The 11,941-nt window shown below is 41.8% G+C and overlaps 1 protein-coding gene across 1 annotated transcript in view; it reads left to right on the top strand.

Moving 5' to 3' along the window:
* Positions 1–11,941, top strand: part of WDR63 (WD repeat domain 63) — a 52,930-nt gene that overhangs the window by 15,977 nt on the left and 25,012 nt on the right. Inside the window, exons 3-9 of the mRNA XM_015410497.1 lie at positions 186–227; positions 2,154–2,335; positions 3,807–3,911; positions 4,267–4,410; positions 5,277–5,476; positions 8,899–9,015; positions 11,404–11,594. Coding sequence (XP_015265983.1) covers positions 186–227; positions 2,154–2,335; positions 3,807–3,911; positions 4,267–4,410; positions 5,277–5,476; positions 8,899–9,015; positions 11,404–11,594 — 981 coding nt within the window. The remainder of the gene's footprint in view (positions 1–185; positions 228–2,153; positions 2,336–3,806; positions 3,912–4,266; positions 4,411–5,276; positions 5,477–8,898; positions 9,016–11,403; positions 11,595–11,941) is intronic.

Raw genomic sequence — 11,941 nt, 5'->3', positions numbered from 1 at the left:
CATGATTGGCATGGGTGGAGCATAATAGGCTAAATTTAGACAGATTCCTGTTGCCTTCATGATTGCATGCTTTCCAGAGGTGGATTGGTAGTCACAGTGAGAAATAAGATTTTGCTGGACTGCATGAGCCCTTGGTCCATTCTTCAGGCTTCTTCTGATGCTAGATCTGCTTTATCTCATTTCAGCTAAAAAAGATGAAGAACTTGACCTGTCTATGGCAAGCATGGGTAAGTTCTGGTTTGAAGAGTATATGGTATGCAAATCCAGAAGACCATAAACAAGGTAAAAGAAAATGAGACAATTCTGACGTTTAGCTGCAAAAAAGGACTGTCAGGTACAGTATTTACATGAAAGGAGGATATCCCTGAATATAAGACCTCCTTAAAAATGTTATGTGCGTATGCGCTTGCGTGCGCACACACACACACTATTGGACGTAACTGTAACGTATGCAAATATAAGATGGTTATCTTTTTTGTGGCTTACTTATGGAAAAAACCTAGTCTTGCATTTGTGTAAATACGTTATATAAAACCAAACACTCTGGAGCACTGCAGAAGCTGACCTAGTGGGGAGCAGATCCATTACCTGAAATTCATGAACACAAAACTCTAGTAGGAGGGACACAGGAGGTAAGATCTGAGGAAGCATAAAACAGTTGGTATTATGTGTAAAGTCAGTAGCATCTACTGGCAGAATCCATGAATAGCCAGTTTTATATTAGTATTAGGTCAGAATTCACTTATGGAGCCAGCAATGGATTTGTTCGGGGTGGGGTTTACAAAATTTGTACATCCTATTCCACTCCTGAAAATTTAAGCCCTTAGGTTCTCAAGCAGGCTAATTTCTCCCCAGTCTCTCCCCCCTTTTCCCATTATCTCAGCATTCTTTAGATCTTCTCTTTTAAGGGGGAGTTAATTTACAAAGGCATGCTTTTCTGAATACCTGGGGAGTTCTGCCCTACAAGTAGAAACCCATAACTTTTCTGCGGGTGGCCAGGTTTTGCTGCTTTCATAATTCACACATGGGCCTGCCAGTCTGTTATTAGATGCAGTGATTCATGGAGCCAAAAGTGGAATTTTTTAACATGTTTCTATTTTAAACAACAGTATTTTACAGTTAATTTGTCTTCATCTCTTGAAGTGCACAGGTAGAGGACATCTGTCTCATTGCCATATTATAGTCATATACAATATAAATTCAAAACTATTAATGGCATATGAGAGTAAATTTGAATTAGAGACAAACAGGGTCTAATAAAATCAAATAAAAAGTACAATCTAAAAGGATAATTAGAGTAGTATCAAGAAAACAATGCCTAAAAGCAAAATCGGACAATTATTCATTGGCTTTACCTAGAAAAAGGGTAACCCTTGTGCAAGATCTTATCCTTGTATAGTTTCTAATGGACAACTGTAGTTGAGCAGGTGTAGTAGAGGACCAGCAATGCAAAAGCTTAAGGGATAAATGTAGGATTTATCAAATATAACATATTATATGATAGATATTTGCTGAGGGATTTAGATTTCTCGATGAGCAAGATTAAAATAGGATTTCTTCAGTTCTAAAAAGGATTAGGTGGTGGTGGTGGTGGGGAAATGTTCCCAAAGCACATGTGCCTAAACTGATCACTCTCCCAAAGTTTAGATTTACTGTAATATAGTTTTATAATATCCACAACTATGTCTGTCCTTAAATGATGTATCATCTGACATCATAATCCACTAAATTCATCCATAATAGCTGTCCATTAACTGCTACAGAGGCACCAGATCTTATGTGTGAATTGCCTTTGTAATCCAAAGCAAAGTTATATCTTCTAAGTCCATTGAAGTCAATGGCTTTTAGCAAGAAAGGCTGGTCTTGAATAAGCCCCTTTTGCATTTGTATATGTTGTGTTGTGAGTTGACTCTTGATATCAAGTAATAAAGGATCATGTGTACATGAAGAATACATGACAGAGGTAACAAGGTCATAATACTGGGAGAATAACTAACAAGATTAAATTTTAGTAATGCCTGTAACAAGTTCAAAACTCCAATCATACCTGTTCAACAATGTACTGGCATTAAAATATTAGCAGCATTTTACTTTAGGATGTTGGGAGTCTTAAAGACAAGATTTGTTGTTATTCTTGCTGTTTCCTCTGTCAGGCCACCCAGAAATCTTTCCTCTGGTTCTCACTGAAAAAACTCAGGAAATATTTAACTGTCGTGCTGATATAGATATCACAGCTGACAACCCTTACAAACTTGTTAAAAAAGAGGATATAATTCAGGATATGAAGACAAGAGCTGCAATTTCTGATTTCCATCCAATAAAAAAAATAATCCAAGTAAGTTGTCTCCTTCTAGGCATGGATACAAAGATGTTTTGGCAGGTGTATGGATTCAGATCTTAACTACCTCATGTTGTATGAATCAGCCTGCAATGGCATTTGAGACCTTTCTGGTTAAAATGTACAATCTAAAAGTGCTGATGAGAATATTTTACGTATGTCAGATGGGAGACTCCATTAGTATAGTGGAGTAAATATATGAGGGACTTTTGTATGATTATTGCAAAAAAAAATGAAAAGGTAAGAAAGAGTGGCTAGGATAGCATGGTAAAAGACACATTACGTAAGGCTGTGAGCAGACAGATAGAATAGGAATTAACACCTAAAATGGAGGTTGATCATTGAATCAGAATGCACTGACTGAATGTCTGTTTACTTTGTATTATTGATTTAGGCAGTTATTTGAAATTATTTGAAATATTTGTATCCTATATTTTATGTTATATAATTCAGAACTTTTTGTTCAAACGGTTTTTGCAAACTGAGAAGTATGTATGTGATTTTTATGTATGTGTGTGTGTGTGTACTCAGTTAGCAATGCATAAATATATGCATAATTCAGTACTCATAATATGTACTCATAATTTTTACCCAGCAAGATTTTATGGCTGAGCTATTATTTGAATCTGGTTCTCCCAGATCTTTGTTTGATACTCTAACCACATCACAGTGGCTTTCTTGTTTGTTTTGTTTGTTTTTGTGTTTGTGTGTGCGTGCATGTGCATGTGAGTGTGTGTGCACCTGGAAGTCATGGCGACTTTTGGTGACTGACTGTGTGTGCACTTGAAAGTCATGGCGACCTCTGGTGACTGACCCTATTGGGGGCCTGGAGGATATTCAGAGAGGTGGTTGAATAAAGCCTGCCCCCGCCTCCCAACTGCTGGTATTTCAAGGAGGTCTCCCATCGAGGTACTTGCCAGACTCAATGCTGCTTAGCTTCCAAGATCTGACGAGATCAGGCTTGCCTGGGCTATCCAGGTCAGAGCACAGTGGCTTTGTTTGACAGTTGACCGGATCCAGTGGAATATTTCTGCTAATGGAATTTGTGTTGATACCCTTTCCATTGCATATCTATAATTCCCCCATGCTATTCTTGGGGGAAACCCCTCCCCCAGGACCAGCACTTTGGGCGGCATTTGGAGCTGCAGCAAAAGTGGGGTAGTGAGAAAGTTGTTATTCACAGACAGAAAACTCTTCTGTGGGGTCCAAGCAAGTACATGGAGTAGAAAGGGCCATGAATGGAAGTAAAATGGCCATGGCTGGGTAAACGTACTGTAGGATGTGACCATAAGGGACTGGAGATTTCATGAAGAAATCTAAGAGAAGGGCTTAATCTCTGAAACAAGGCTGGGCAAAAGAAAACATTGTTGACGACTTCTCAAATTCATCAGTGTTGCATTAGTGTTGACTGTAGCTAATTGTGTAACTATGTCTTCTTGAGACTTATCCATTGGTTTTATTCACACAGGATTACCCTGGAGAAGAACTTCTGATAGTCTTTGACAGAGAGTTAAAATATGGACAAGTATTTTATCTTATTGCAACTGAAGAGGCCAAGGAAAGCATTTTAAATGTAAGGTGTACGAGGTTTGGTCTATCTAGCTCAGTATTGTCTACTCTCTCGTAGAAGTTCTCCAGAGTCCTTAAGGGGGGCAGATAGTTCCACCAGTTCCCCTCTCACAATTTTCCTCTCACACTACAGCTCACTGAAATCCTTCCTAGCCAAAAATTTTGTTCCTGGAACAGCACAGTGGTATGGTCTGCAGTATGACGGGGAACTGATAGAAATCACCACCCCCTCTTACAAAGAATTAAGTGTATTTAAATCCTTGGAACATGATTAGATACAGGACATCATGTTTTAACATTTACCTTTATATAGTAAATATCTATAACTACAGGACTTTGAAAATATTTTCCCCCCATAGCCTCCAGAGCCAGAGGAAGAAGAAGAATTTAAAGAAGGAATCCAAGAAGACTATGTTTATAAACCTCCTGTGCACAAACCTTGGGTCTCTCTTGGAAGTGAAAAAGAAATTGAAGAAGAGTTAGTTAAGGAATCACCAGCAAAGGTTAGAGCTTCTAGGCATGTTATTCAGTCCTATCAACATTATTTGCATTAAAAAACATTATTACTTTTAAAACAGTAGGGACCTCCATGAATTCCTTTGGCTACCAATGACTGAGATCCTTTCATAAACTGTAAGGGGGAATGAATTAGAATGCATGTATGAAATAGGCCAAGGTTCAAATGCTGGTATTTAGGATATAAATATCTTCTCGATATTCTGCTGGCTAAGTTATATTGACTGAAAAATTTAAACATACCTGGGAGGGTCAGCCTGTGTGTCATTACGTAGTAAACTTTTGGTTCATGTACAAAATCAATTAAGTTTTCTTTAAAGAAGTCATTGTTTTACTGTGTGTGAAATGCAAGAAATGGTTCCTGCCCCCATTAATTTTCAGATGTTCCACATAATGGAAATAACTAGATGTTATATACGAGTGCAGACAACTTCACAAACCAATCCTCAAAGACCTCTGATGAAGTGAAGATTGTATATGACTGTGGGCTTATACCAGCACAGATATTTGGTTGGTTTAGTTACCATACAAAATGCTTAGTATTTTGAACACGAACTGTTTGCAAAGTTAAAATGCAATCACATTGACTTTAAAAATCTATTATTATTTAACATTTTCTTACAGTGAAATTCTGAATAGAAACCATTGACATCAGTGTATTTAGAAGGGTATAACTCTGTTTAGGAGAATATTGTAATCTTTCTGTAACACTCAAGGCAATGCACAAACAAAATATAGAAATGTTCAATAACCAATAGAACATCTCTATACAAATATCAAACCATAAAATCTAGAACTGGCACTGATCCAAGAAAACACTTTAATTTAAAAAATATTTTGGCTGAAATTGCAGATTAAATATATGATTTCTCGGCCACACAAAGAGTTTGGGGTTCGAATTAAATTATTCAACAGAAATGCTTCATCTGATAAATATGGATATGTGGAATGTACAGCATACCAAGATAAAAACTTCACAATCCGGCAGCTTGAAAGAGACACTGGTATTCAGGTTGTTCCGCACGAAAAAGAGACAGGTACTCAGACAAAATGGTAAGTACCTATTTCAGTCAAGATGTTCTACTTCAGGCAGGTGCCAGCATATGCAGAGTTAACTCAGGCAGATAACGGGAGCTGGTTATCAGAGGCAGGATGCTAGAGTTTAAGAGTCCGTAAATTATACAAGAGTTGTCTGAGCAGGCCAAGGTCAGGTTTCCAAGAAGCAAGACCGATACAGCAGCAGTAGGTCAGCATCTAAGGGAACATGTTGAAGCCACACTCAGGGGTCATTTGGGGGGGGGACGCGGGGAGACGCCATCCCCCCGGGTGAGGTGCGGGAGGGCGGGGCCTGGAGCTCCCTGCTGGTGCCCGCTGGAGGTCGCCACCGGCTGTGGGGAGGACACACTTCCGGTGATGTCAGGGGGTGTGGCATATGCTAATGAGTTATGCTAATGAGTCCCCCTAGCTCTTTTTCTACGAAATGACCCCTGGCCACACTGAAGAGCTCCTCCCCCACTCCCATACTTTTATGCACTCCAAGCCCTACATCACACCTGCACCAGATGCTTCATGTCGCCTCTGGTGATGTTCCTCCTTCCTCTGCAACTGGCAGCCAATGTTGGGTTTGGAGGTGGGCCGACCTTTGTCTGGATTGTAAATACACTCTACACCTGTGCCAGCTTTGCTCTTGCAGAACTGGGGGCCCTGGGGGACATGGGTCAGCTGACTGACCCTGAACTGTCAGCTCAGGGCTGGGAGATAAAACCAGTACCTCACTGCCTCCTGGCTGTGTGTCCACAGCAAGCAGTTATTCCCTGTCTGGTTGCTGTGACAGATGGTAGGCCGACTTCTAGTCTTAAGTGTGGCATGGGGGTTCTCTGCAAAAGACGTAAGATTTTCCTTAAAAAGAAACTTTAAATGGCTTCTAACTGGGAAAATATTTTCTCATTCCACCCCCAGATTTCCACCCTGTATAAAAGCTGAGCAATAACCTTGTCCCAGAAGACCTTTAAAGCCGGTGGAATTAATTGACTGCCTGTCACAGCAAGAATACATTTAAAGTTGTTAAAATATTATAAGCAGCTAGTTAATATTCCAGATGTCCATCTTGTAAAATACTGTTTCCAGTAGTACAAGGAGGTGAACAAGTGGTCCAAATTATTCTCCCCTATTTTGCTTGTTTGGAGGTTCTAGCAGGGGAGCGCAGCTATTGTATACCATTGACTGAAGAATGGTATACTCCTTCTATCTGAGAGTTTTGATATTGTGAAGGCCTATGGCCACATACAATAAAATGATTCTATTCTGTTCCCCTATTTTGCATTTGTACTCCTTGCCCCCCTTAGAGGAAGTACAGTGGTGGGATTCAGGTAAAATGTGAGATTGGATTTTTGGTCAAGAAACCTTATGAAATGCTAGCCAGGTCTCCCAATCTAGATTCTCTTTTTGGTACCCCCAGTTTAGGAAACATAAATCTTTCTCACAATATCTGACCGACCTTTCTAATGCCCCCTTGAGAAAGACATTTACCCAGGCTCGTTCCCAAACCCTGGCAACGGCATATCTTCAGGGTAGATTCCATGTTACCTGTGGATCAGCGCCTCTGCACCTGCAACTTAAATCAGGTGGAAGACATTATCCACTATCTGCTATACTGTCCTCACTACAAGTACATTCACAAGAAACTGCTGCACCTATTTCTTATTAATTTTTGTGGCTCGGCAGAGGAATGTTTAAATTTTTTACTAGCTGATGTTATCCCAGAGGTTACTCATAAGGTGGCTATTTTTCTTTTTCTTTCAATAAACATAAGGATGAAACTAACCTTTGGTACATCTATTAGAATTTTAGCTAAATTACAGGTTTTATATTTTAGGACTTTGCATATATCTCTTTTAACCTTATATATGCATATTATAAATTTGTAAAACTTATCTTGCCATAATGGATAGTTTAAATCTTGTTCCGAATCTATTATATGTTGTGGAGATTTTGTTGAGATGTTATGGCCAAAGGCTACATCAATAAATCATCAGTTCAGTTCAGTTCTGTCTGGTTGCTCAGCTGCAGCTCACTGATAGCTGGTAGATACAGAACCCAGCTGTTCCTCATCAGAGGAGTCAGGACTGTCTCCAAGGTATGGCTGTTCCATAACACAAGATTCAAACAGACTTAAGAATTTTAAATCTTCCCTGAAAGCAATGTCAGGGTCTTGGAAAGAATACAATTTCATATGTTGTATATTACCCATTCTTCTCTACCAAATGTGGCCTAAACCAGGAATTTTTGGCAAATAACAGCATTACATTTGGTAGCCAGTCCTGGGAGGTTGGGGTGGGGGGACTGGATAAAATGATGTAGCATAATACCAGAACTTCACTTCCAGCTGTATACCCAGAAGTCATGTCACCATGTCACACAACACTCTATGGTTTCCCTGAAACTCTGTGATAAAAATCATAGAGATCAGGGAAATTCCTGCAGCATCAAGTTACACTGTTTACCCAGAAGTAAAGTAATGGAGTTAAACAACACTGTTTTGTCCTCATTACCCCCAACCTCTCTATTGAGTGGCAGTGTGGGATGGAGCTGGCAACCTGGGCACTCTAATTTGGGTTATAAACCTCAAGGTGAGGCCTGTCCTCCTCTTAGAATTACAACTGATCTCCAAACTATAGAGATGAGTTCCCTGGACAAAATGGCAACTTCAGAGGACAGACTGTGGGGTATTCCCTACAGTCAAGGAGGAAAAAAAACATAAGAGTCACATCACCTCCCTGCTGAGCTCCCTCCTTGTCCAAACTCCATCTTCCCCAGGCACTGACCACAAAACCTCCAGGAATTTCTCAAGCTGGAGTTGGCAACCCTGCTTGAAAGAAGAACTAGCTACAACTGGAAATGAATCTGCTACCAAAAATGGCAGTCCCATCCCTCCTCCTCAAAAGTATTGTTTCCCCCATCCCCACCATTGGCAGCCAGTGATAACGAGCGGGGAAATGACACAGATAATTTAACTAAACATGACTGTTGCATCTAGTTCTCCCTAGCATTGTTAAGAGAAATTACCTTAATTCCTCTTTACCCAATTTATCTCTGAAATCCAACAATCTACTTCTTTCCCTCTTTTTAGGAATTTGGGGTCTGTTTCTGTTTAGTTTTATTTTGATCAAAGAGAAATTTGAAGAAAAGAGGGGCAGGGAGGGAGGTTCTACAACATTTCAGAACTTCACTTACACCCATCCATGACTGCTCTTCTTAGAAGGGCCTTCTGCAGGTGCCACCCTCCAGATTGGCAAGATCAGCAACTGTCTGTACACATTCCATGTAGAACAGTCTGCCAGAGGAGGTCAGGACGGCTCCCACGCTCCTGGTATTTTGCATACTATGTAAAACAGAGCATTTGTATAAAGGAAATAGGACTATATCATAACAGATTGGTCCCCCCATTTCTAAATGATGTCTGTCCATTTCTGTAGGGCTTACCCAAAAAATGAAGGGACACAGTATTATCCTAGAGAATTTTCAGATGAAGAAAAGAATAAGTATTTATCATCAGAAGAGCTGAAAAACTTTGTTCTCTCTGTGGCTTTAAGGTTAAGTATCATGCTGTATCCATTAAAAGTTGTATATTGAGAGGAATGCAAGCTGTGTAGTTTGTCTAGTCAGCACCAGAAGCCTCTTCAGTCTTCCCTTTATGTACCTCAGTGACTGATTTACTATTCATGAGCCCAGACACAGGCAAGTGATGGTGAATCATTGAGAAGGAAGGCCTCTGTTTCTACTCAGAGTGGGAGAAAGGGAGGTTAAAGAGCTGACTAACTATTTGGCTGACTATCAGCTTGTATGACCTGGCTTGCATTACTGAGACCTCGGTGAAGGACAATGAGACTGTTGCCCTACAAGAACTCTCAGTCCTCTACCAGTCACAAACTCGGGTGAAGGGAAGGGGTTGCCTTACACATCCGGGAGGGTTTCTCCTTCAGGCCACCCCCCGTGCCAAAGATCGTAGGTATTGATTGTGTTGGCTTAGTGTGTGATGCTGAGGAAAGCTTGGCTGTCTGCTTGGTGTACCGACCGCCTAGCGCACTGACAGACAGCCTGCTGGACCTGCTGGAGGTGGTGGCTCAGTGGGCTTTGGAGTTCCCAAGATTACTGGTTCTTAGGGACTTCAACGTCCATGTGGACAGAACTGCCACCACCAATCAGACTCTGGATCTGGTGTCTTCCATGGCAGCACTGGGGTTTTCCCAAGTTGTATCAGGCCCCACACATCAAGCAGGCCACATCCTGGATCTGATCTTTGGCATGGGGATGAATGTGAATCTGACCTCAAGGGAGGAGGTGCCATGGTCAGACCACTTGGTCTTGAAGGCTCGGCTGGGTGACCCCCTTCCCCGTCTAGGTAGTGAGTGGATTTATGTTTGCCTGCAGAGATTGATTGATCCAGTTGGTTTCCAGAATGCTCTGCGGGATCCAATGCCCTCCGGTGCCTCCTTAGATGAGCTGGTAGAGGACTGGAGTGTCCATCTCTCTGAAGCCATTGATGAGATTGTCCCCTGACGTCCTAGTAAATCCAACAGATTTTGGGGGCCAAGTTTCCTACTTGATGTGCCTAACAGTGTGCAGCTGTAGTCTGAAAATTTTAACTTTTATCAGCTGTTGAAGTTTTTGAAGTTTCTGAAAAATGCATATCCTTTATACATGCCGTCTTTCTGAACACCAGATTTTAGGCAATATCCCAGGAAGACAATTCAGAGAATATGAACAAAACTGGGCTTTACCAATACTCAGCTCTAGGCCCTGTTTGTCAATGCCAGGTTAAGAATCACAGCATAAGAAATAATGAATGGCTGTGCATATGCAATGGTGAAGGAGCATCACTCCCAGATTCCAAGTCTGGGCTTTAAAATAACATGCTTTTGCCATTGTCCTGGTCCCGGGGTCCCGGGACGTACCCCACACCACCCAGGGACCCCAACGACCTCCAACTCACCCAAGAGGCCCACAGACTGAGAAGACCTCGCAACACCGGACCCCGTCAGTGCAGCCAAGGCATGACAGTCCGGACCACTCCAACCGTGAAGCGAAGAGCCTCAAGGAGCAGCAGGAGAGGCCGACAGCGCCAGAGAGAGGCTGACACCGAACGCCCAAACACACGAGACCCTGCACACCGGTGCCAGCAGCACAGCCCCAGGCCGACAGGACCACCATGGCATAGCTCCAACCACACCCAGGCCGTGGGGATGGCTTTGGAGCTTATCATGGGGGGGTAGGGCTGGGAGGAATGAGAGGGAGGCGGGGACGGAAGATGGTGCTGGGAGAGGGAGCTAGGTATAAAGGAGAGGGAAGCGAAGGGGCCAGGGAGGAAGGACGTGCTCAGAACTACCTGATGCAGCCAGAGAGAGGAGTCCGGGAAGGATGCTGAGAAGCTGGGGAGCCGATGCACAGAGGTAGAGGGACTTATGGAGTGCCTTCAAACTCCATCCCTACCCTAACGCTCCCCCTCTTCTTTACAGGCCTCATCTTCCAGAGCCGTCGGACCTCCCCCGTCCTGAGTCATCACAGCCTCGGGAGGGTCTATGCCGGGAGCCCAGGGTGGGCTTGACAGCCATAGAAGCCATCTTGCGCCCTGTACCCCTCTCTGTAGAATTAAATTAGTGTTTCTCTTGCACAATTGTGGCAAATAATGATGTCAAACAAAAAGGATTGCAGAAAGTCTTGAATCCCATCATTTTGTTAAATTTGCTTGATTTTTAAGCAGTACCAGGTATTATATAAATATTTTTTCTTCCCAAATACATACCTGAGATTGGTGTTGAATCCTCTGGTTATCAACCATACAGGAAACATGACATGTACACCACAGTAGTTGAAGCAACACTCCTTTGAAACTGAAAATTACATACTTTCTGATATAAGTACATTTTATACTTTGAGAAGTAGCATCTAATTTTTCTTTTTCAAATTTTCCCATACCACAGAGTTGAAATAGCGTTACAACAAAATGAAATAATGGATGCCTTTTTTGATGATTGGAAAGCCCTTGCAGAAGACGAAGGGGCCTTTGCGGGGAAGTCAGATGTTTTCCTTAAGGAATACCAGTCATTTACAGACCTACATTATCTCAAGGACAGAACAGTTAGCTGCATTTGCTGGCACCCAACCATTTATGGTAAAGTTTACAGAATATTCAGTTCATAGCAGTTAGTGAGGCATGTTTGAGACTCTTTGAAAGATTAAAATCTCTTCCAATTTATTGGCCTTTCCCTGAAAAAAATCAGTTTGACATTAAAGGGAAATGTGATGAGCATATATTTTGTAATATTCTGGTGGGTAAATATATTGTAAAATATATGGTCTGTTGTTTATCTCGTCCTTTAGTAATGATAAGAAACAAAGTGAAATACAAGTTCTGTAACTGTAGTCTCTTGCCTCCATCATCTCTGAGGGGCAAACTAACAAGGTCCACTGTAACTGTGCCTCTTCTATATTGCAGGGCCTCCTCAGCACAGGCTGATC

This window comes from Gekko japonicus, unplaced genomic scaffold (assembly GCF_001447785.1).
Source record: "Gekko japonicus isolate JY-2015 unplaced genomic scaffold, Gekko_japonicus_V1.1 scaffold2418, whole genome shotgun sequence".
Lineage (NCBI taxonomy): Eukaryota > Metazoa > Chordata > Lepidosauria > Squamata > Gekkonidae > Gekko > Gekko japonicus.
The sequence above is the reverse complement of the archived record's forward strand: the minus strand, read 5'-3'. Positions and strand labels throughout refer to the sequence as shown.